General features: G+C 51.1%; 1 protein-coding gene across 4 annotated transcripts in view; it reads left to right on the forward strand.

Annotated features, from left to right (window-relative positions):
• Rgs3 (regulator of G protein signaling 3) overlaps positions 1-25,385 on the forward strand; it is a 117,119-nt gene that overhangs the window by 54,265 nt on the left and 37,469 nt on the right. For 2 of the 4 annotated variants that reach the window (XM_046451269.2, XM_046451272.2), the window contains 3 exons: positions 3,767-3,810; positions 9,785-9,907; positions 13,789-21,902. In XM_046451269.2, the coding sequence (XP_046307225.1) occupies positions 3,767-3,810; positions 9,785-9,907; positions 13,789-13,896 (275 nt within the window). In that variant the 3' untranslated portion in view covers positions 13,897-21,902. Of the gene's footprint in view, positions 1-3,766; positions 3,811-9,784; positions 9,908-13,788; positions 21,903-25,385 lie in introns of those variants that run through there. The other 2 variants (XM_046451267.2, XM_046451268.2) reach the window with 1 other exon arrangement.

Consider the following 25,385-nt stretch of genomic DNA (forward strand, 5'->3'; position numbering starts at 1 on the left):
TGCTGGCCAGGCACACTCCCAGGGCCTGGCCAGGGCATGGGACATTATGGGTGCGCACAAATGCTTGTTGGGGGACTGACTTCACGACTAAAAGGAGACCAGAAGTACGCAGCAGTTTGGGAGCTGGGGGTGGCTCCCCTCCCCCTCGGCTCCTGGCTGGTGGTCTCTTCAAGCCTGCCTGCCCCCTCCTGCCCAGCTTTCCCCGAGTTCAGGAGGCCGGAATGGCAGTGTAATGGGAACAGGCAGAAGGCTGGAGCTAACAACTGGGACATCTCCGGTAGCCAGGGCCCATTGTGGTCTCTTCCTGCCTCTGCCGCCTGCTGGCTCTGCTCCTCTTGGTGTTTCCGCCTCCCAGGCGGCCAGCATCACGCCCACAGTGTATCTTCCCGGCCTGCCCTGGTCTCCCAGACGTGTCCTGGAAATGTCCGGCTGACTCATGGGCTCGCTAGCCACCTTGAGGAGCCAGGTTCTCACTTGGGAACTCAGTGGCTTTGGTCCCAGCTGCTAGAGTACTCGGAGTTAAGTCTCAATTGACATTTGCTGACCTGTCCTCGGGGCCCACCTTGGTGCTCGCCACTGGGGCCAGAGCAGAGGAAGAGGCATGTCCCTGTCTGGAGCTCCCAGCCTGGCGGAATGACCTGTGTGGCAGGGCAGAAGTGTGACACAGCAGTCAGGAACACAGGCTTTGGGGGTGGGACGCCTGGTCAAATCTCAGCTCTGCCACCGACGCACTGTGCCCTATACAGGTTGTTTCCCCTCCCTGGGCCTTGGTCTGTGTGTCTGGGGAATGGAGATTGCAGCCCTCCTGGCCTGCTTCAGAGGGTGAAGAGGATTTGGTGAATGGTTGAGTTGGGATTTTAGGCCAGGCCTGAAAGGGCTCTGGGAAAATAACAGAGGGGTCAGACCTGGGCCAGGAAGGCCCCTCTGGGCTCCATTTAGCTCATGTTTAGAGATCGGCCCTGCAAGGCCCGTGCATTCCTTCCTGGGAAGGGAGGCCCACTCTGGAACTGTTAATGGCTCCCCACTGAGCTTCAAAATGGCGGAGGCAGTTAGAATGTTGCGAGGAAAACCCCAGCACACGCTGCCTCAGAGTCTCTTTTCCACACTAGCCCCAGTCTTTTTATGTGACCTACTTCCTCCAACTAGGTCCCACCTCTCAGTAGTTCAAAAAGCCCCAGTCTTTTTTGTTTTCATGTGGTGCTGAGGATCAAACTCAGTGCCTCACATGTGTGAGGCAAGTGCCAGTCTTAATGTTCCAGGAGGGAAGTGTGTTAGCTTTTTGTTACTGTGATTAAAATACCTGGCAAGAACAACTTGGAGGAGGAAAGATTTATTCGGGCTCATGGTTTTAGAGGATTTTGTCCGTGGTTAGCTGACTCCATTGCTCTGGGCCCGAGGTGAGCATGGTGGCAGTAGGGCATGGCAGAAGGGAGCTGCTCAGATGATGGCATCCAGGCAGAGAGAGGAAGGGGCTGCGGGAAGATCAGTGCTTCCAGGGCACACCCTCCAAGTGACCCACTCCCTCCAATAGGTCCCACCTCTCAGTGGTCCATTAAGCTGTCAGTGGATTAATGGATCAATCCCCTGATGAGTTCAGAGTCCCCACCAGTGATCCAATCATTGCCTAAAAGCCCCGCCTCTGAACCTTGCTGATTTGGGGACCCTGTCCACCGCATGGGCTTTTGAGGACATTCCAGACCCAAACCATGGCCCTGAGGCTCTCTTTGGGTCAGCCCCCTTGCCCCTGCTTTTCGGTGGCCGCAGTAGCTCCTCCCTGGCCCCCTAGGCTCCCTTGGTTTGTCGTTCTTTTATGAGGCTCTGACTCATGCTGAGTGCTGCCCCCATTCCATCCTCTGTCACAGTGCTGCCAGCACCCGGCTGGGACTGGAGCAGATTCCAGCGGAAGTTTGCAGCAATGCAGGGAGGTCAGGGCAGCAGGAGCTGGCTTCACAGCAGACTCCGCGGGGGGCCCCCCAGCCTCGCTCCTGCCTCCTCGAGGATTTCATGTCCTGGGCGCTCCTCTTCCTCCTAGAGCCTTCCGTCCTCACTGCCAGCTTCTAAAACCCGAATTTCTATCATTCTTCCTCCATAGATCTCTTTGGCTCTGCCTCTGCACTAAGGTCTGCTTCTGGAAAGTCAGGTGTTTTCTTAAAAGGAAGAAACCACCTCCTTTTGTCTTCACACCCGCCACAACACAAGGAACCAGCAGAAGCTTTGGAATTAGTTTCCTTCAACATGATGATTTCTTAGGCAGGAGGCCTCCCTCCCCAGCCCGTCTCCAGTGGGAAATCAGGAAGATTTATTCCTAGTCCGAAGTAGACCCCCACTTAGTCTGGGGCTGTTTTTGTCTGGCTCTGGCCCTCAGGAGATTTGGGCCCAGAGAACTGCCCGTGTTCCTGCTTGGAGGGGACCTGGCCTTCACCCACCAGCGCCCCACTCTCTGCTTTACTAGGGAGTTGGCTTGACCCACAATTTCTATTTTTACCTTGCTGCCTTTTCTTTGTGACAAATTTTGGTTCTTCGACAATTTCTTTGCTTCAAGTGTGTGTTGCGGAGTGTGCTTTGTGCCCAGTGTTTTCGAGGTAGGCCTTGAGAGGCGGGCTGTGGACCAGGCTGCCGAGTTGACCCCTGGCTCCCCGTCTTGGGGTCCTTGTGGGGTGGGCTGATACATGGCGGGCAAGCGCTCTGCCGCTGAGCTACCCCGCAACTCTTGAGCTGATACATGGAAAGCACTTGAAGCAACATTTGGACCACAGCACTGTCGCACTCCAGAGATCTCTGGGGCTTTCAGCGTTGCTGTATGGTTGCGTCCTCAAAAGTGACAGGCTGCTGCTAAAGTCGATTGCTTAAAGTGCAGGGAGTTTCCATCCATCCCCGTCCTGTGTTCAGACAAGTGTCCCAATGGGGAGTGCTGCCAGGGCCTAAGGACTGGCCCGGTGGCCAGCGCAGGTGTCCTGGAGGAGGCAGCAGCTTCTCCTCTGCACTCGATGTCTCTTGGACACAGCTGCTGCTTCTCGCTGTCCTCGCCCTTGCTCAGGCTGTTCCACCTTCCCATCTTGAGTTCTAGCTCAGGAAGGTTCTCCTCCAGGATGCCCTTGCCAACAGCTGGGGGTCACCTCTGGGCCCTTGGGCTGTGCCTTGGCTCTTCTGCTGGAGGAGAAGGGAATGATTGACAGTCCCTTCCAGCGCTCTGCAGGCGCAGAGGTTGGTAAATGGTCGATTTGGGGATCCTCGAGCAGAAGGGAGGAGGCTCCAGGAAAACACACAGGAAACCTACTCAGAAAGCCCGTGACTGGGGATTGCCCTTCCTTGGCCCCCGTGTTTCTTGGAGGGAAACAAGCTCCTCACCTCCAGGTCCCAAATGGCTCCTTGTTGAATTTCAGAATAGCCAAGGCAATTGGGGTGTTTAAAGGGAAACCCAGGTGTGTGCTGCCTGCACGCCCCTGGTAGCAGGATCGCAGGAAGGAGGAGGCCTCCTGGGATCTATGACAGCTCCCTGTGCCTGCCTGTTGGATGCCCAAAGGGTGCTCAGGGTGCCTCTCCTGGGGATGCCTTTCACGCTGACCTATGGGCGACTTACAACCGTGCATCACCCTGGTTGGCTAATTAGTGGGCTCTGCACCCTGTGCCTTCCTCTTGCTCCCGCTTTTCCCAGGAAGCAGCACCTGCAGCCTTCGGGGCGAGACAGCTGGGACAGCTGGGCTGTGTCCCAGCTGAGACTCTTCAGCCAATGCTAACACCAGCCTTACTTTTTGTTCTTTCAAAGGTTCTTCAGAAGACTTGAAATTCTGTGTGCTGTATCTAGCAGAGGTGAGTCCCTTTCTCTGAACTTGGGGCATGAGGGAAGACCTGGGGCCGGGTTCTGGAGGAGGGTTCTGATGCTGGCCTCCCCAAGGCTCTTGCACGATCCAGGGCAAATCCAGAAGGGCTGCCTCTTGCTCTGTTGAACAAGAATGGCAGTCAGTGTCCCTGTCTCTTAGCTTTGTGGGAAAGAGCAGTGGACAAGATGGCGCTCAGGACAGCTCCTGAGATCTCCTGCTCAGCTCGAATAATGAGGGCGCAGCCCGACAGCTGCACTTCACCCTGTTTATTTATTTAGCAGCCCTTCCTCTAGAGATTGCCCTGGCTCCTGCACCTGCCTCTTTTGGTTGTCTTTTTCCAGGAAGTAACACCTACACTCCACTCCTACGGGGTCTCATCAGTGTTTCCAAAGGCCCCAAAGGCCCCAAAGGCCCCAAAGGTGATCGTACCATTCCCTAGGCCAGATAACACAGGCTAAAGCAAACACGAAGTGTGTGTGTTTGGGCTGGACGGATCCCCGCTCAGAGAGGTGGACTCTCCTGGTTATCCCATGCTTACATGCTTGATTTTGGGATCCTCGAACAGGAGGGAGGAGGCTCCAGAAAAACACTCATTGGGCACTCTGTGCCAGGCTCTGTGCTAGGTGCTTTGGATGCAGAGCAAAATTAGGCAAACAACTTATTGCTTGATACGACTTGGCAGAAAAAATATCGTGAAACCTGGGGGTTAACCAAAGAGGTCCTTGGTGATGAAAATATTGAGAGCCACTGAGCCACACAAGTTCTTTTCAATTTTCAGTGAATTTTCTATTCTCAATCTTGTATCTCTGCTAATGTGTGGGCAGGGCGGCGTCATTTCTAAGGAGGGACTCATTAGGCTCACTCCTGCCCTCTGCCTCCCCTTAAGTCTGCTTCACTCAATAGTCCTGGGAACCTGTCTACACTGGTGGGAGAGTCCACACTGTTCAGACCTTGGGGGTGGGACATGGTCTATCGGCTGGCCAAGAGGAATATACCCTTCTGAGAAGGAATTGGGGACTCCCAAGAAGGAACTGGGGACTCAGTGGCCCGGAATACAGACCCAAGGGCATTGGATGTCCTCCCCTGGGTCAGCCACATTCCCACTGGGACACAGGGAATAGCTTCAGTGCCGGGGGGTGTCCAGTTCTACAGAGCCAAGCGCACAGGGTGCAGACAGGAGAAGCCATGATCCAGGCTGGTCCCCTAGCGCTGTCATTCTGGATTCTGATTCTCTCCAGCAGCTCCGGGACCTTTAATACCAAGAGAGCTTCCTGCCAGGCTGGGTTTGTTTTTCCCAGAGAAAAGCACTTTTGCTCCATTGGATCTGTGGTGTCCTAGCCCTCCAAAGAGTGAAGAAGGGATATTGATTTGGGGCCTTTTATTTCAGTGAAGTGCCAGGTGATCTGACCCCAGGGGGCTGGGAGATTGCAGCTCACAAGCAGCTGGAAGTCTCTCTTCTCCTAATGGGTTCTATTTATGAGAGGCAAGTCTAATGCAAGGGAGAACAGACGCCTGCTTGCTCTGTAGCTGGCACAGTCTCCACAGGGCTGCTTTGGGTTCCGTGGAGGGCCCCAAACTCGCGTCTTAGTTGGAACTTCCACCAAGTGACTTCTCTTCATTGTCTGATGGGCAAGTGGCGCCCTAAGCAGAAACCAGGGGGATGAGTCAAGGTTTGGAGAGGTGTTTCCATTCTGCACTAGAGGACCCCACTGCCTGTGTGGTAGCAGCTTTCTAATTGTTCCCCAGCTCCAAGTCCAGAGGAAGGTCACCCTAAGCAGTCCTTAGTCCTGGGTCTAGTCCCTGGACAGGTGTCCCTCAGCCCCTGCAAATCCGTGGGACAGATGCAGCCCAGGATGGGCATGGGAGCACAGGGGGCATTGGGTGGATGATCATGTAGGCTAGGGACCATTCCCTCACTTTGGACTAAGGAGGACTTACATTCGAATCTTGGCTTCGCCTTTTCCTGGGCAAGTTATATACTTCTCTGTGACCCAAGGCGAGGAGGCCTACTTTGCAGGGTTGTAATGATTAAATGAGATTCAATGAAACAGTGCATCCAAAGCACTTAGCACAGAGCCTGGCACAGAGTGCCCAATGAGAGGCAGCTACTATTATTATCAGATTCACAGCAAGAGGAAGTGCTTTTCATATTCATTTACCCTCCATTAGCGAGACAACAAATGATTTATTGATCTTTTAAAAAGAAAACTCACATTTTCTGTGATGTGCTTACACAGTGATACAAGCACAACAGATCACAGGCTCAGGAGGAGGCTTGAGACGGACTTAATCCCTGTGAGCCTTAGTTTTCTCATTTGGAGAATGGGAACAGCTGTGACTTTCCTTCCTCCCCATACCACGCACTAGGAGAACTTGCCAGGAGAACTCAACAGTGAGAACATGCTCGCCAAAGCAAGTGAACAAACTTCAGCCATAGATGAAAAGGTTTTGGTTTTTATCTAAGTGAAATTAATTCAGGAGCAAGGAGGTGAGGCAAGATGGGGGTTTCAGAGAAGCCATGAGGAGCTGGGTTGTCTGTTTAGATTTGAGGATGGCCATGTTTAAGAGCAGGGGTCTGGGCCCAGTGCCATTTGCTCAGGGCTTGTACTGTTGAGCGGTCTGTGCGTGGATGACCACCCCGTGGGTTATGTGAATTATGTGAGGATGCCTTTTGCATGGCTCACGGCCTTGACCCTGGAGCCTGGTATTGAGGGAAAAGTTCAAGTCAGCATGAAACCAACAAGTTGGGTCACTTAGAGCACACACTGGTCTGAGAGATGGTTCACATGTGCAGGCAGAGAGGGCAATGAGGGTCCCCACTTTAGGCAGATTGAGGGAGATGGAGATTCAGCTTCCCTGGAGGGTGCTGGAGCGTTGCTCTTCCTGTTGGCCAGGCCAGTCTGCAAAGCTTGAGCTCCTCAAAATGTTTTCCCATCTAAGACAGCCAGCCCCTGTTCCGGGCCAGGCCTGGGTTTGTCCGTGGTTCCTAGGAAGCCTTCTGGGTCCTCCAGCATTTTTGAGGGTTCCAGCCCTATGCTCTGCTGCTGACACAGGCAATATGGTGGCCATGCCAGGCAGGGAAATATGGCTTTCCAAGGGACATTCCGCAGGAGGCGCTGGGCTAAGTGCTTTGGCAGCAGAATCTTTTAGCATTCCATTTAATCATTACAAATGATTGGGTTTCCATTCCAAGTGGAGCAACATGGCTTCCCAAAGGGGTGGTTCTTGTGGTGTCAGTGAATAATCACAGCTGCTACCGTACACGATTATTGGAAGAAATATTGAGGCACCTCCGGGAAGGTGCTTAGTCCTGTGGGGGCTGGGGGGTGGGAGGAAGCTGTCTCAGAATTAGGGAGGTAGCCCTGTCTCTCTGAAGGGTCCTTCCAGCCTAGGGAAGTTTTCTCATACTTTTGCAGGGAAGGGTTTGCCCTGCTGGAGCGTGGAGCAGATAGTGGTATAAAAGCTACCAGTGAACTCCGACGCTGCTGGGGGACCCATTGGCCCATAGTTTCTTCTGATGGCCTGGTGCTGTGGCTGCTTCTGGCTTTGTCTGCAGGAGAGAGCAGTCCTGCCAGACAAGGGCACTTGGCCAGGTGGTGAGGCCTCCCCAGGTTCTGGAGATGAAACCTCAGCAAATAATTCTGTAAGGCTTGGGGTCTTCTCTCTGGGATTCATTGGCCACAAGACTCAGCGAGGCCCTTAGCTACTCTGAGGCTTAGTTTTCCGCTTCCATGAAATTGCCAAGATCAAAACAAGATCATGGATGGCAAAGTGCTTTTTAAAAATGATAATCAGATAAAAAGAATTATTATTAAGGCAGAATTCCTGCTTCAGAACAGAAAGAGGACATTAAGACTGTGGGAGATGAAGGAATTTGCAGGGCTGGAAGGATCAGGCCGGGGCCAGCTTTCTGGAGTGGTGGTTTTTTTCCAATTTGAAAGAGACTGAGCCTCTCTGGTCAGTGCCTGCCCCACGGGCTTCCTCCTGGGGAATCTTGCTCTTTTTCTGGGTGGGTCCTGCACCTTCCCCTGCAGTGGGAAGAGAGGGCTCCTTGGTTAAGTGAGAGGTGGAGGGTTAGAGTGGCCTTTCTGAGGTCAGCCAGCAGGCTCTTCCCCTCTCTTCTCGGTGCTTTTAGGAAGATCAGCTTCTGAGTACTTGTCTGTGGCAGAGGAATGGCTGGCACCCTGGGGACAGGGTGGGAGATGGCCCCACCCTGAAGGATGGTATCCTATGGGTTGGATTTGATGTAGGGCAGAGAAAAAAATTCCCAAATGTGCTATTAGAAGATACCAATGAGGGCTGGGGCTGGGGCTCAGCGGTAGCGCACTGGCCTGGCATGTGTGAGGCACTGGGTTCGATTCTCAGCACCTCATATAAATAAATAAATTAAATAAAAGTCTATCAACAACTAAAAATATTTTAAAAAGAGGAAGAAAATACCAGTGAACACCCCCAGCACAGGGCCTTTGTATTTTCTGTCCCTTTTGCCCAGAAGAACTTCTCAAACCACTTTTCTTGCTGTCTCCTTCTTAACCATCAGGCCTCAGCTCAAGTTCAGCCTTTCTTAGAAGCCTTCTCTGACCACCCAGCTCAAGTATGACCTTTGTGACATTTTCACCATTTTAAATTATATCATTTATTTAATGATTTATCGTCCTTACCTCCTAACCTGAGGACAAGGACTTAGTCAATCTTATTTGCATCTTTATTACCAATGCTTAGCAGAGACCCTGATACATATTAGGTGCTCAATAAGCACTAAATGAATAAATTATTAAATAATAACAATAGCTTTTGCATGAGGATACCTGAGATCATCCTTGTTAGCTTGGTCTCCTAATAGCTTGGGAATGGATGTAGGTGAGATCATTATCAGTCCTATGTTACAGAAAACTCCTGATTTTCCTGAGGTTGGTAGCTAGGAAGTGTCAAAGGCAGAATTCAAATCCCGTGAGGAAGGACCAGGTAGAAACACAGCCTGCTTCTCTTTTCCCTCCAGCTCATGCCCCAAGCTTCCTGGGCTGAGGTCACGTCATCATAGCATTTTGAGGTTACAACCAAATTCTGGTGGTGTCAGCACTTTCATGCCCTGATCAGAACACCTGCCTGGTTGGTGGCTGGTGGTAACCCTGGGCTCCTGGCTCCACCCTACCCCTTTCAAGATTTGAATGCTTTAGGGGCCAGTGTCCCTGTGCCTGTGCCAAAGCTGGCCTGGGTTTGACCTCTTCCTGAAAGTTCCTCCTCACAGCCAGAGCTTGCTAAAGTCAGTACTTCCATGCACAGGGCTGGGCCGGGTGAAAAGGGCCTTCCTAGAAGGATTTTATTAAAATGACAGCTGTGCCCAAGGTGACCCTACCCTCAGTGGGGCTCAACTGTCATGGAAGAGTCCCAGCTCACGTGCCAGGCCATGGTGGGCTGCAGAGGAGCATCACTGCCCACCTGGCACTTTTCAAAGGGACTTGAGTTGCTCCTTGGGTTGGTTCTGCTCAGCATCCATCCAATCCATCTCACCTTGACCTTGTGATAGAGGAGTGTGCTGAGTGGGGGAGCAGGGAGGCCCTGGCTCTAGACAGCGTCAGCCTGAGACCTCGGCCCTCTGGATTCCCCGAGTGCTCCCCAGCTGCAGCCTTGTGCTGCCTGCCCCGGGGGTGACCTCACTGTCCCTGGTCCCTGTCCCACAGCTCTCCACAGGCCTTTACTGTGTTGGGAGCCACTGCCTCCCTCCCCTCCCCCAACACAATCCAGCCCATAGCTCCCCAGCTGGTCCCAGAACTCTTTCCCTGCTCCTCTGGCTGCCTTGATGTCACCTGGGATTAGTGTGCATTTGTGGCTCTTAGCGGACGGACGCTCCCTTCCCCGTTGCAGCCTCGCCCTCTGGAGCCCAGAGATGGGCTGGGGCCTGGGAGCCCCTCGAGCCAGGGAGCAGCCCTGACCATCCCTCTCTCTGTTTTCCCTGACGTCAGAAGGCAGAGTGCTTATTCACTTTGGAGGCGCACTCGCAGGAGCAGAAGAAGAGAGTGTGCTGGTGCCTGTCGGAGAACATCGCCAAGCAGCAACAGCTGGCAGCGTCGCCCCCGGGGAGGAAGGTAAGGGCCTCGCCAGCCGCCGCGGCCCAGGCTACCTCGCTTCCCCTCTGCCAGCCTGGTCCTCGAGCCTCCGCCTTGAGCTGGGGGCCAGCCTGGGCTTGGCACTGGGATCTGGGCACCGGGCTCTTGGCAGGCTGCCTGAGCAGGAAGGTCTGCCCCTTGGGCTTTTCTTCGGGTCTGTCGAGTGAGCGTGACATCGCTCGGGAAGAGCCAAGGAGCCAAACTGAGCAAGATCCATCAGTCCTCGGCTCTGCTGTTGGGTTCGCCTGGGGCAAGGTTTAATTTGGCCTGGCTTCCCTGCTGCTGCCAGGCAGGCGGCCCCTCTGCCCTTGGGTAGGCTGTGCCTGGGGGCAGCGCACTGGTGTTTAGCACTGGCCCAAGGCAGACGTGTTTGTGGCAGAACCTATCATAGTTCAATGCAGGCCAGAGCCAAGTGGAGCTGAATTTGGACTGCTGGGGGCTGGGGACTGGCCAGCTAGGGAAGATTGGAGACTGCCAGTGGTAACTGCCAAGGGCTTGGGGATGGACCACGACGCGTGTTGGCCCTTTGACACCTGGATGCCTCCATAAGGCACAGTTTTACGCCTTCATTTGTAAGGTTTTCAGATCCCTTCTCTTACTAAACATGCTGGCCATTTGGAATTTGGTGTGGTTGGCCATGAGAGTTGCTGAGGAGGGTGCTTTTGGCTTTGGGGGAAGAGGAGAAATGAGAGGGAGCTGCAGCCTGTTAACCGGCTGGACTTGTTGCTTCTGGGAGTGTTCAGGCCTGCGGGGGCCTCGCGCCCAGGCTCATGGAGGGGGCTGTGAGCAGGAGGTGGGAGAGGTGTCTGGCAGCCTCTCCTGTCACTGGTGGACAGACAATCCCCAGCTGTTCCCAAAGAGACTGAGAATCTGAGAGTTTCATCATCTTGGACTTGAGAGTTGATGTGTTTCACATTGACCAGGGTAGTGGGAAGACATGGGCCTCTCAAGTCCCACTCCACCACTGACTGGCGGTGTGACCCTGAGCTAGTCACTCTACTGCATTGCCCTCTCCCAGGCAGCACCGGCTGGTCCCACTGTCAGGCTCCTCTTCTGGGGAGAGGCCTGTCTGGGGCTATAGGCTGGTCTTGCCCCACTGATCTGGGGTTGGCCACAGTCAGAGTCCAGGCTGAGCCCCCTTCACTGGGGCAGCCCTAGGGGGTGCTGAATGTCTGAATGGTCCCCTGCTTTCTTTTCTTTGGGCTTAGTTCCTCTCTTGTGGGGGAACAGGTCTTTGAGTCTCAGCCTCAGAGTTGGCTGCCTCTGGAGCATGTTGGTAATAGCCTCTCGCGATATGTGGGGTCACGAGCACCCGGAAGCTGACTGTGTCTGAGACAGTTGCTGACCCTGAAAGGTGGCTCAACCTGGCTGGGCCCCAGGTCCTGGCCTCAGGGACCCAGCAAGATCTATGGGCCTCTCGAGTGGGTAGCAGTTTGGCCACCTTGCCCCATCAGCCCTTTGTACAAGTGGTTAGTGGAGAAGCCGGCAGGAGAAGGTGGAGGAGGCACCCAGCTTCTGGGACATCCCCAAAACTGCCTGCTGGGCCTGAGACGGGCCCCGCCCCAGGCTTGACCCTCCCCCAGCCCACCCTCCGTACAAGGCAGTTTATGGAGCCACTCTAGTGAGGTGGCCCCGACGTCTCTGGGTTCAACATTCCCCACCCGCCTCTACCATACTCAGAGCCTTAGCAACTTACTCCTTCTGGCCACTTACAGAGGCTTCCCAAGAGAAGTTCCAATAAATACAATTCTCTCCAGCTGAAATAAGTCCAGGAAGGCTTTAGTGACCTTGGTGACAGGCCCAGGTGGCTGCCAGCCGGCCCACCCTATCATATATTTGCCCTGTCTCAGGGGAACCGTAAACCTCCTTCCCAAGGCTGGGCTGCGGCACCAAGGTCCTGCTTGCCTGACCCCTGGAGTCGGCCCAGGCTGTCCTTCCACTCCTCTGTGTTCTCTAGGGGGGCGCTCCACCTCCCGCTGCTAAGCACCCCGCCCCATCCAGATGCCTCCTGGGGAAAGAGAGGTTTGTGAGGCAACTGCCTAGAACCCCGCTGCCCCTTCCCAGCCCCGAGTCCCTGGCCCCTTGGGATAGGGAATTCTTCAGCCATCTCAAGGATGGCGAAGGTCTTTCTTTTCCAGTTCACCAACTGAAATAAGTGTGATTTGCCCTGAAAATGACCTAGATGACGCTTGCTGGGAAGGATGGGGAAAGGGAGGAAGAGGGACTCAAGGAACAGGAGAGACCCATGCTGTGTGACCTTCATCAACTACTGCCCACCATGGCCTCAGCCGGTCCCCTCTGTACTGGTCAGGTGGTTTTTGGGCACTTCCAGCTAGGTGATGATCGTGGAAGCGGAGGGCCTGGGGCCATCCAGTCTCCTGAGGATTTCTGCTTCCGGCTTCTGGCCCAGTTCCCATGAAACCTACTGTCTTTGAGGCCAGACCTTATCTCCACTTGTGGGTGGAAGGGCAAGTACCGGCTCCCTAGGCCATGTCTAAGGTGCCTGTGGCCTGACAGTGCAGGGTCCCATACGGCAGGATGGACCAACGAGACCGGCAGCAGCTGGCTGTTTGGCATCCCTTGTCTGGGGACTCCGTGGCCTTTCTCCTGCTCGCTCTTTGTTGACAACCACCAGTGGGGTGGCTCTTCTCCTGTCCCAGCTTTTTTTTTCTTGCTTTACAACCTCCTTCCTCTGGGGAACTCTGCCCCTCTCTTGCCTCATTACCTGTCCCTGGAGGGCGTTCAGCTTTCTTCCGTCTGCACAACTCACACTGAGTTCTCCGCGCGATCCCCCAGCACTGCTGTGACGCTTCTCATCTAGAGCAACACGGAGCTGGTCCCCGCTGCGGCCAGCGAGGTTCCGGGCTGGTGGGGAGAGGCAGCGGTGGGTTATTTGAGCCAGTCAATCAAACATACATAACGGATGTGTTCTCTGTGCTTGACGCTGGTTTAGGTCCTTTGGGATCACAGAGATGAACAAGACCTGGTCCCTGTCCTTATGGAGTTCTTCTGATTGGGGAGAGGTGGCAAGGGCATCGGAGTGGTGATCCGAGCACTAAGGCCCTGCCTGCAGGTCTAAGAGTGGTCCCAGGGGCTGTGGCTGTGTATTCGTGATCCGTGCAGGGAATCCTCTTGGAGCACTCCCATCTGCATGGTGCTAGGCTTGGCTTCTGGAACCTTCTGAGCGCAGTAGTCTTGCCTCAGTCCTGGGGCTGACCAGGGAGATGTTGGGAACTACACAGAGGAATTTGCCACACTCTGTCCTTGGCAGATCACAGTCTAGTGGCAGAGACAGATAAGGCAGCAGATACTTCAAAATAACATAGTGGTGACAGGACCTCAGGCGGGCCACGTAGCCTCTCTGAGACTCAGTTTTTCATCAGTGAAGTGGATGGGTTAACAGGGCCCTTCTGAGGATTGCGCTGGTAATGTGCTTGGCCAAGTGGCCTACGAGAAGATCTCTGTGGACTGGCGCCTGTGGTCGTTCTCGCCATGGTTTGTCAGTGATGTCTGATTAGGAAGATGCCTTTGGGGTCCTTGTTTCTTGAAGCTGATGCTGGTGCTCTGAGCACGTGTGAGGACTGCTCCATGCCACCTCCTGGTAGCCACCTGCTGGATTTCAGGACTCAGGCGGGGAAACTGAGGCCTCCTGGGTCCGCTCCGGCTGCCAGCCTCCTCCCAGATGGGATGCTGAGGTGTGTGCTACCTTGTCGTCTCCTCTGGGGCAGCCAGAGACGGGCCTCGGAGATGCTGGGGACTGTCTGAATGCCTTAAAAAGGACCAGAGGCAGGTCGTGGAGCCAGGCAGGCCTGGCCTGAGAGTAGACAGTGAGCTAATTCCAGTTCTGTCTGGTTCCACAGAAACTCCACCCTTACGGCTCTCTCCAGCAGGAGATGGGGCCAGCCAACTCCACCAATGCTACCCAGGATAGAAGCTTTACCTCATCAGGACAGACTCTGATTGGCTGAGCAAACCCAAGGGCGGGACTCTGCTTCTGGCAACTTAACCCTTTCTGGGGCGTCCCCTACCACACAGTAACCTCACCTCAACTGGACCCAAAACAGAGGACCAAGATGGTGGGCCTAGGGTCATCTGAAGGGAGCAGTCCCGAGGGTATGTGTGGACTGGCAACAGGAGCAGTGGCGCCAGAGGCCCCCGGCCCATGTGCAGACCGGTGGCAGGAAGGCCCAGATGGAGAAGACTCGGAAGCTCATTCCCTCCAAGGAGAAGGAGACTAAACGGCATCTGGGCACCTACGCCGAGGTCGCCCTGGTGGACAAGGTTGACCCTCTGCGGCCAGAAGGTGCCTCTACCCAGTCACTCGTTTTCATCTGGACACACTCGGGCGTTCATTCATTGGATATTTGGGGACATCTCCTCTGTGCCAGGCTCTGTGCTAGGAGCTTGGGGGGTACTATGGAGAACCAGGTGGATGTGGCCACAGCTCTCATCCAGATTCTAGTCCTAGCAGGGAAGGAACCTTAAATAAAATCACCACCGACAAGCACTCACAGCTGGGAGAATCTGTGCAGGAAGCTAATGGATGCCTCTAGAGGGCGTTGTGTCCAGATGGCTCTGCAGGGGCAGGAAAGTGGAGGGCAAAGGAATAAGCCAGCTAAGGTCTTGGGAGAGCATGGTCCAGGCAGAAGGCGCAGCATGTGGAGGACTCCTACCATGGGAGCGTGGAGTGCTGCCCCTAGTGGTGAGGGCCAGCCTGGATAGGACTTAGGCAGTGTTTTGTTGATTTCATTCTAGATACAGTGGGAGCCATGGAGGGCTTTTGAGGAAGGGTGTCAGAGCCTCAGGTACATTTCTACAAGGTCAGATTGTGGATAGTGGGGCCCAAGAGGATGTATGAGGTCAGTTAGGGGTCTCTTCAGTCCTCTGGGTGAGGGACGATGATTTGTCCTGGAGGGTGACTGGGGTGGTGGGCATGTGAATGCCAGGTTCTAGGATGAGAAGAGATGGTTCCCTGTCCCCCACCCCTGCTCCACCACCTGCCCTTATCTTCCAGCACATCTTGTTTTCCCAGTGGTGTGAGCGAGGTTTGGAACCTTCCTCAGAAAGCTGCCTGTGGCCAGGCCTGGGCTGAATTCTGGAGCGTTCCTAGAGGTGGGACCAGTGATGCTCAGCCTGGCCAAGGTGGGAAGGTTCAAAGCCCCCAGACCTTGGCAGGGATTGCCCATGCAACCCCTCCATCCTATGCTGAGTGGTCTCATGGGAAACTGGAACCCAGCTCTGGACATGCTTGGTTTGCTTTCTGTAGAGCTCCTAAGGGTCAGGGACTACAGGCTGGGTGTGGCTCAGGGACTCTCATGGACTGTTCTATCACGAGGTGAAAGGAAGACTCACTGAGGGGCAATGATGGGAGCCCATCCTGTGGGCTGCCTGCCTTAGCCCCTGCTGGAGCTCAGGGTGAGGCAGCTCTCATACCCCTTCCTACTGCCAAGGTCACAGGTCTGAGGGACAACACTCATGTACAAAAGGGTACATGTAAGACCAGCATCATTTGCAGAGGAAAAGGGAACCGAGAGGCTGGAGATATGGCTCTGGCCAGAGAAGCCCCTGCCCTTGGATAGTCTCTGTGTTGTCAGTGTCTTTAGAGAAGGTTCCTGTGCCCTTGTGAGTTTGCACAGCTGCTGTGGCCACCTGAACCCCCAGATTGGTAGCTTAGAAGAGGATATGCCTCTTACCTTCCATGTTCCCTCTTCCTGGTGTAAGGAAGAGCAGACGTGCTGAATAAGCAGCCTACTGGGGGGTGGGATAGATCTGCTGGTGACCAGGCTAATGCCCCTGCCCAGGAGGGAGACAGACGCTGCCTGGATGGTATACTCAGCACCTCTGCCAGCCAGGGCTCGGCCCGCAGGGCGAATGGAGCAGGGAGCAGCTGGGTCTGCACAGACAGCAAGCTGCACTTTGATTTCATTTGATTCCCTCACAAAATGACATTAAGGGGAATGGGAGGCACGAGAGAATCGCCTGTCTGGGAAGGCAGCAGGCTTGTCTCCCCTGGGCCTGGTGACCCAGCTCTGTCCAGCAGACAGGTGCAGAGGACAGGAGCTCTGGCCACAGAGAAATGGAGACTCTGAACACAGTACCCAGCCCCCCGCCGGGGCTTGCCTTCCAGCTTGTCCTGATGAGCTAATAGGCGGAGCATGCTCCCATCCAGGTCCAGGGCCGGGAAGCGGACCTGTGCTGCTGGTGGGCCTGGGCTGCCCAGCGACTGCGGTGAGCCACAGTGCCATTGCTGCTCTGCCTTGTGAATCGATGCAACAATTAATTTGGCTCCATGGGCTCCAGAAGATGAAATATGACCTGGTGGCCACCGCTCTTCAGCATCCCAATCCATCCCAGCCGTTCAAGATGGTGCACAAGCTATCAAAATCGCATCTGAGAGTCATAATCACGGGAAACGTGGCCGGGCCCCTCCCCACCACATAAATCACGCTAAGAAGCACACAATGGCCTCTTTCCTGATGGGCCAATTGTCTTGGTTTGGTGTCTTGGGCCCAGGAGCTGGGAGCATGGGAGCACAGCCATTTATTGTTGAAAAGGCCATCTGTGTCATTTGAATACAAAGTGACCCTTTTAGTTCCCCCACACACTCTCTGATCCTGTTTCATGGTTTCTTAGGTCTCAGGCTCCGGGTCTTTTGAAACACTCATCTCTCCTGTAAGCCATCATGCCCCGGTCTTTGAGCCCCTTTAGGAGTTGGGACAACATGGACCTTTGGGAAATAATGACATTTATTTGTGTATGTCTTGTTGTTTTATTCTTTAATTTATTTCCCTAAATTCTGCCACCAAAGCCCTCGTTTGTCACAAGCGACCAAGAGAGTTCTACAAAGTAAAGGTGCAGGTAATTTTGCAAGGTGGGAGGGTTTCTCACAGTGATAACGTAAGATTTGGAAATGGCAGCTGGGGTCCCCAGGCATTATGTCCCCTGGGCCTCTTGGATGAGAGAGCCCAACCCTCGGAGAAGAAGTTAAGTGATTTCTCTTAGGTCACACAGCTGGTAAGGGACCAAACCAGCCCTCAAGCTAAGACTGAACCAGTCCTCCAGTCTGATCGATCACTCTTTCTAGAGGCAAAAATTTGCTTTCAGGATTAGAAGTAAGAGAAGTCATTTACTTCCTCCAGGAGGAAGCAGGAGGTGGCTACCTGTGTGTCAGAAGCTGTGGCCCCACTAGCTGTTGTGGGGATGCTTTGGGGACAAGTACAATGAGAGTCCTTATTCTCTGCTGACTGAAGAAGAAACTTCCAGTATTCATTTCCCTGTGGGATGGCACAGGCTGAAAAGATCAATCTTTTCCCAAAAGATTTGAATCAAGTCTGATGTGAAAGGCAGACTGAGCTCCTAAGACGGGTTCTTGGGGCACTGGGAATGACTGGGTTATGCCCCTTCCCCTCTGGAGCCTGGCATTCAAGAGGATCAGCAGGCACGGCCCTGGGGCCCAGACAGGAAGGCCTGGTGGAGCATCTGTACCGCTGGAGGCCTTGACCTGAGCCAGCTGAGAACAGAAGGGGAGGGCCTGCCTGGGCTGATCCCTCTGCTAGGTTTTGTGCTAATTGACTGATTTAAGGTCTCAACCCTGGGCGTGCGGAGATCAAATGGATTGGATTTTAGCTTTCCCCTCAAAGAGGCAGACCGTTTTCTCTAACAAGCTCAGCTCTTTCCAGATGCCCTTCGGTTCTCCTCCCTTCCTGGCTGCTGGTCTGGCTGTGGGTGGACCGTCTTCTCCGTCTTGCTCCCGGGGTCTGCCATCTTGCTATTCTTTTGTCACTCTCAAGGAACAGAACCTCGTCTCACCCTCTATTCTGTCTCAGCTGTCTTCTCCCAAGCCTGTCTCTGAAGCCTGCCTGCTGCCTGCCGTCCTCCCAACTGGTCCCAGATCTTGGTTTAAGGTTAGAATGATAACACTAGGTAATTTTATGAGCACTCACACTGTGAGCCAGGCACAGTGCCCAGATTTGACGCACAGTGTCTCTTTTAATCCTCACTACGGTATTATGAGCTTCATTATTCTGTTACACATTGACTCCCATTATGCCCAGTATATAGTCTTAGAGGAATTCAGAAACTTGCCCAAGGTCACACAGCTGGTGGGTGGCTCAGATTGCAACCCAGGTAGCCCAGCTCCAGAACCCTGGCTTTGGATGATTCGGTTCTAATGCTGCTTTCCTGCAACCACAGACCATCCCAGCTGGGAAGGGCTGGGGTGACTGGGCAGTCACACTCCTGCTTAAAAGCCATCAGGGAGGCCATTGTCCTCAGAATAAAGCCCAGGTCTCTAGGTTCTCCTGGCTGCTCTTCCCTCTTGCTTTGCCCCTGAGCCTGGCCACAGGGAGCTATGTCCCCTGCTCCAACGTCCCAGTGCCCATTCATGTATAGGCTTTCCTTCTGCTTGATGCTGCTTTACCTCTGTGCTGTCTGTGCTGGCTTCGATCCTTAACCTTCAAGGCTTAACACCTCCTTCGAGACCCCTTTCTCAGGCATGTATCAGAAGCCACTGCCTCCCCCTGAAGCGCTTTCCCAGAGGATTTTCATACTGAGCATGGTGTATCAGCAGAGCTCTCTCTTGCAATACTACAAGCCCCTGGGGGGCAAGTGGAGGGCATATTTTATTTGTCTTTTGCTGTTGTCTGGCCCATAGTAGGTGCGCAGTAGATGTTGTATTGGGCTTCCCAGTGCAACCCTCTCATGTTCTGGAAATTAGAGGAGGAAACAGGATCCAAAAGGGGAAGTGACTTGGCCAGGGTCATGGGCAAGTTCAGAGCTAGGGCTAGAACTTCAGGTCAGAGGACTCTCTTGCTCAGAGCTCTTTTTATTGTCCTGCCCCTTGCTTTGCAGATACCAGGGCAGGGCTGGAGTCCCAAGGGGTTTATGAGGCAATCTAATCAGATTCACATCAGAGTCAAGGGTAGCAACCATGTTCCCATGCTGACCAGAGTCTCCTCAGAGGGAAAGGAAGCCTAACCAGAGCTGCTATTATGGTTCTCTTCCCCACGTTTTAGGGCTCCCCCCTCTCACTTGTCTCGTGGAAAACCAAAGTAGAATTCCAATGCTCTTGGATCAAATACTGACTTTGCTGGTACTTACTATGTGACCTTGGGCAAATTGCTTTACATCTCTAATCATCCATTTCCTTACCAAGAAAAATGAAGGAGTTGAACTTTAATGGTCTCCAGGATTCATCAAATTCCAAACTATTCAGAAAGAACCACAACGTTCAGTATAGAGTAGCTACCTCCTCCAAGAGGATAGAGCCCTTGATGGACAGCTGGAACTAGTTCAAGTTCTTCATCATTGTCACTGTCTCCAGACACATACCTGATCCCTTGGGACAGTTCCACACTGGATTCCAGAGGGGAGAATGGGCAGGAAGCCTCAGGACTCTTAAGAGGAAGAAAGAGCAGACATCAGAGAGTATGTGTGTGGAAACGTGCACATGTACCATGTTAATATCCATCACGCACTCATAACTCAAGGTTTGCTTGTGGATCTTATATCAGTTGGGGTCCTCATCACAGATGCCCAAAATTAAACCCACACCTGCCTCCATCTCACTCAGGGCCGCCTCTTCCAGGCTCCCCTGGGAGGCCAGCACAAGGAACTCTCAACCTAAAACCTTCCCCTCCCTCCTTCCCTTCTGCTCAGGTGGCCTGGCACACCCAGGAATCGTTTGAACTTCACAGCGACAGGTGCACACGTGTGTCTTTAACCTTACCAGCTCTGGTCTACAGCATCAGGCTGACTTCAAGTGGAATTGATGGTCATCAGTGTGCAGTGCTCAGTTTTTGGAGTGGTCGGAAGTCTCTCTCGTGCAGACCTTCCCCAGAAGTTGTCGTGGACTTGTTTCATTGCCCTTAACATCTGTCCCTTATCCCTCAGACAATACTACTGAAGATAAAGTTTCTTAAAAGGTGTCTTTTAAACATTAGTGCTTTTCCATTTGAGTTTAATTCTATTATTGCAAATTTAGTTTTCTACCATTTTTCCTCCATGGAAGAACATTAAGGGAAAAGTAGCCCAGGAAGATGACCATGATTTATGACACGGTTTCCAATGGAAAGTACATTCTATGGTTAACCCCCAGAAGACTTTGGGACCACAACCCAGCACATATCCCAAAGCAGAGAAGTCAGTATTTATGTTGAATAACTAGAATTAACCATAGACTCTTCTAAGGTGTCTCTAAAATAAATAAATAAATAAATAATCCTCCCCTGTTCCCTAATGAGGTCAATTGATTAACAAGATGATTTACAGAAACCAAACCAACTGGGAGGTAAGACTTGGCCAAGGGCACACAGCTGGTACCAAGGTTTTGAAGATTCTGCAGGGTTGGGGGCACAGAGCAGGGCACAGATGGTCTTAGATAGCTCTCCTCGTCTCTCAGCAATGCACAGAGTTGTCATTAAGAAATACAAGCCACTGCTTTGGCTGTAATGGAAAAGTGAGAAACCAGGCCAGCTAATGGCTTAGGGAGAGGTTGTCTAGTGGCCAGCTTGTCTAGAAATTCCTGACATGTTCTTGCTGGAGCCGAATGAATGGGCCGCTGTTTTACCTGGAGCTCCAAGGGTGGGGGCAGGCTGGGGAGGTGAGGCGCTCCCCTGTGGTCTGTTCTAAAAATAGAAGTGGGAACCACAACTGAGGGAAGAGGAGGGGGCCCCTTTGGGAGCAGGGTGGAGACTCCTGGCCCCCTTCCTCTTCCTGCCGGGCGCCCTTTGTGAGGAAGTCCCACAGAGTCACAGAATTCAGGTCTGGGAAGGTCCTGGAGCAGCAGCCCTCCCCTCCCCCACCCTCCCCACCGGGAGGCCCTGGAGGTTCAGGGCTGGAGGACTGGCCTGCAGTCACTTAGTCTGGGGAGAAGGTTCCAGAGGAAGGCAGTCTTCCTCCTGCTGTTTCAGAGGGCAGCCTGAGACCTTGCGAGTTTTTCTCTCGCTGCCTCTGGGCTCACAAGGCCTGGGAACTCCTGCTACCGGATGTAGTCGGGCTTCCTGAGTGTCGCCTGGCAGGCGAGGAGTCCCCCCTTAGTCCACTCTGTGCTCTGACCTCGGTCAGCACCAGGCCTTCCCCTTGCTGATGTCCCCTCCCTTGCTGACTTCTTTTTGGTCACCTCCTGCACTCTCTGCAGGGAGGAGGAGCATAGAACTGGCCTGCAGGAGTGAGGGCCTCTCCCCTTAGGGTCTTTCTCTGCCCTTCCCTGGGAACAGGCAGAGGCAGCTAGAGGCTTGTGGGTATAGAGGCAGAGGGGCCAGGGGTCCAGTGCCTCTGTGGGCATTAGTAGCTGTAGGGTTGTACAAAATGAGGCAAGAGCACACACGGACACCTGTCGCGCTGACTTGTGATGATCAGAGGGTGGTGGCGAGAACATCTCTTACAATGCTAACAGGAGAGGCTGTCATGACGTGGAACAGCGAACACAGGTGTGACCCTGTCACCCCCTAACTAGGGACCTCGTCCCTTGGGGGCATGGCAGGATTATTAGTATAATTTCTCATGCAGTTGATTTTTTTTGGATTGTAAAAGCGATTCATGTAATTTATATTTATGATGAAGAAAAGATTTATACAGATGAACCAGGAGAAGGAAATGAGCCTAATCCCAGCACCTAGAGATAACCACGGTTAACTTTGGGGGGTTAACTTGTCAGGCATTTGTTTACACACATATATATCTTATTTCCAAATTGGGGTTACTGGTGCAATTTCCTAACCTGCTTTCTTCCATGTAGTATATCCACATTATTCTTAACAACATCATTTTTATTTAGTGCCTGCAGAGTAATTCATTATGTAGATCAAACGTGCTTTATTTAAACCATCTCCAGCAGGTCAACATTCAAGTTGTTTCCAGTTTTTCCTTGTTACAAACACCTGAGATAAAAATCCTTGTAGATAAATGTTGGTGTCCCCAGCATCGGGCTCAGCATCCAGTTTGACTCTCAATAAATAATTGTTGAAAGAACGAACGAACGCTTTGTTGGAATTTCTGGGTCAGTGGGTGGGTAGGTGTGCAATGGATTCTTGAGCCTACCTCCAAGTAGGCCTGGAACAATCTCTAGCCCCACCTTAGATGGAACAGCTCACCCTGCCTTGATGGGTCTTGCCCTAGTTAGCACGGAAAGTCCTGCTTTCCAGGGAACCAAGAAGTCTTGGTAAAAGAATGTCCATTTCCCTGTACACTCAGGGCGTATGTACCCTGCATACTGTTATGTTTTAAAATATGTTCACTAGAGATGTGAACATTTATTTATATGCCTTTTAGTCATTTATATCTCATCTTTTGGAAATAGTCTGTTCAAATCTTTTGCCATTTTTTTCAGTTGGGCTGTTTATCATTTAGTTATTTATTCCCAAAGAGCTCTTTATATAATAAAGATATTTGTATGTTACTTTTTAATTTTTATTCTTTATTTCTTCTTCTTCTTTTTTTTTTTGTGGTGCTGAGGATTTAATTCAGGGGCACTCTACCATGAAGCTACACCTCCAGTCCTCTTTATTTTTTATTTTGAGACAGGGAGGGTCTCAGTCAGTTGACCAAGCTGGCCTTGACCTTGCAATCCTCCTGCCTCAGCCACCTCACACCTGGCTATTTTTATTATTTCTTAAGCTACAGGTAATTCTGATTTATAGATAGTCATTCTGTAAGTTGTTTTGATAACAGCTTTATTGAGATATTTAAATACCATTCAATTCACCCATTTAAAATATATGAGTTTATGGTTTTTAGCATATTCAAATTTGTACAATCATCACTGCAATCAATTTTAGGACATTTTTATTATCTCAAAAAGAAATCATACCCTTTAGCTGTCAGCCATGAATTCCCCCATCTCCTCCCATCCTAAGCTACCACTAATCCACATTCTTTCTCTATAGATCTGCCTATATTGGACATTTCGTATAAATGGAATCATATGTTTGGTCTTTTGTGAATAGCTTCTTTATTTTATTTAGCATAATGATCCCCCATTCTTCCATGCTGTAGTCTGTATCAATCCCTAATTTCTTTTTGTGGCTGAATATCATTCCATCATATGGCTGTACCATGTATTGTTTAACTATTGATGGACATTGGGCACATATTTAGGAATGGAATTTCTGGGTCAAGTGCCTAACTTTTTGAGGAACCATTAGACTGTTCCCAAAAGACGGTGCAGTTTTACTTTCTACTATCAATGTATGAGGATTCTAATTTCTTCACATTATTGCCAACAGTTATGCTTTTCCATTTTTTTAAAAAAATATAGCCATCCTAGTGGGTGTGAAGTAGTGTCTCATTGTGGTTTTAAATCTCTTTGCGATTCCTATTGTCAGTATACTTTAAAATTTATAAAAATGGGAGCACTAAAATCATTACAATAGCATGTTCTCATTTGGGAATAGGATCATATCTCTTCATTTATGCAAATCTTTAAAAATATTTCCCAGGCAAAGTTTTGAAAACAAAATTCATGTGTGACTTGCACATTTTTTGTTATCTCTTGTGGGTAACAGATTTTTATTTATATTGTGAATGGGAATATTTATTTATTTAACATTATATTTGTGCTTTAACTGAAACACACTTCTAGAAAACTTGTACAAAAATTACAAACTTGGGCTGGAAGTCAGGTATGGGTGGTGCACGCTTGTCATCCCAGCTACTCAGGAGGTTGAAGTAGGAGGATTGCAAGTTCAAAGCCAGTCCTGCAACATATCAAGACCCTGCCTCAAAGACAGAACAGAAACAGAAACTTGGACTGTGAGTATAACTCAGCAATAGAACGGTGGCCTGGTGCTTTTGGCAGCTGTTTCATTGCTGTGACCAAAAGACTTGAGAACAATTTAGAGGAGGAAAAGCTTATTGGGGCTCATCGTTTCAGAAGTTGAGTCCATGGCTGGCCAACTCCATAGCTCTGGGCCCAAGATGAGACAGAACTTCATGGTGGAAGGGTACGGTGGAGAAAGCAGTTCAGGACATGACAGCCATGGTGGGGGGGATCACGCTGTTCTCCTGGGGTCAAAATATAAACCCCAAAGGCATGCACCCCCCAGTGACCCACCTCCTCCAGCTACTCCCCACCTACCTACAGTTATCACCCAGCTAATCCATATCAGTGGATTAATCCACTGATTAGGTTACAACTCTCACAATCCAGTCATTCCACCTCTGAACATCCCTGGATTGTCTCACACATGATCTTTTGGGGGACACCTCATCCAAACCATAACTCCTAGCACAGGTGAAGACCTGGGTTTGATCCCTAGCACCATATACTCACAAACATAAATCTAAATTTAACGGAACTGAATAAAATCAAGACCCCTCCCCCCAATTCTTCCAGCCCTTTCCCCATCAATAGCCACTAATGATTGACATGGTTCTTCCAAATATTTTTCCATACACATATTATTTTACTAAATAATATTGTATTACACGCAAATATAAAAACTTAGTATGTTGTAGAAATCTTTTACATTGGTACTTAAAAGTTCTCCGTCTTTATTTTCAGTAGCCAAAGGATCATAATTTATTTATTGATGCACAATTAGGTTGTTTCTGATGCTTTGATATTTGGAGCAATGTTGCAATGAGCATGCGAAGACTGTTCTATTCCATCTTGAACTTTAGGGTAGAGTATGACCCACGCTACCAAAGTCCTATAAAATTGCTTTTCTTCTGTCTACACATGTAAATCTGCCCAGCACTATTATTTTCCATTTTATAGATAAGAAAATAAAGTAACACAGTGGTGAAATGCATGTGCAATTTGCATCCCTACTAACAGAATGAGAGCACCTGTTTCCCTGTACCCACCCAACCCTGGATGCTGATCTTTGGGCTCTGTTGGCTTGAGAAGTGAAAAATTACCTTCCATATTGATTTGCATTTGTTTGATTACTAACAAGGTTGGGCTTCTTTTTATGCCTATTAGTTATCTATATTTCTTCTTTGGCTTGCCAGTTCATATCACTGACCCGATTTTCTTATTTGTAAGAGCTTTTACGTGATCAGAATATTAAATCTTTGCTTATTATAGGATGTAAATACTTTTCCAGCTTGTTGTTTGCCTTTTAACCTCATTTGTACTATCATTTATTATTCAAATATTAATCTTTTGATAATCAGTTTTAATAATCAATTTGTTATCAATTTTTTTTGTGGGGTGGCTGGTACTTACTAAGGCCTTTTACTAACCTGAGATTGTGAGGAATATTTTATTCTAGTATTTTTTACCCTTTGTCCTTTTAATTTTTTACTTTTGTGTTTATAATCCATTTATAGTTTTTAGTGCCTGGTGTCAGATGGATTAACTCTCATTATTTTTCCCCCCCAAACAGTTGACCAGTTTTTCCAACCCTATTTTTTTTAACTGTTCTTCCTTTTTTTTTTCCATTTATCATGGACCAAATTTTCCCCCAGAGGTGGGTGGGGTTTTGAACTCTCCTGTGCCCCTCACTGACTGCTC

Source organism: Marmota monax, unplaced genomic scaffold (genome assembly GCF_021218885.2).
Source record: "Marmota monax isolate L192 unplaced genomic scaffold, Marmota_monax_Labrador192_F-V1.1 WCK01_AAM20220418_F8-fsc00020, whole genome shotgun sequence".
NCBI classification, from domain to species: Eukaryota; Metazoa; Chordata; class Mammalia; order Rodentia; family Sciuridae; genus Marmota; species Marmota monax.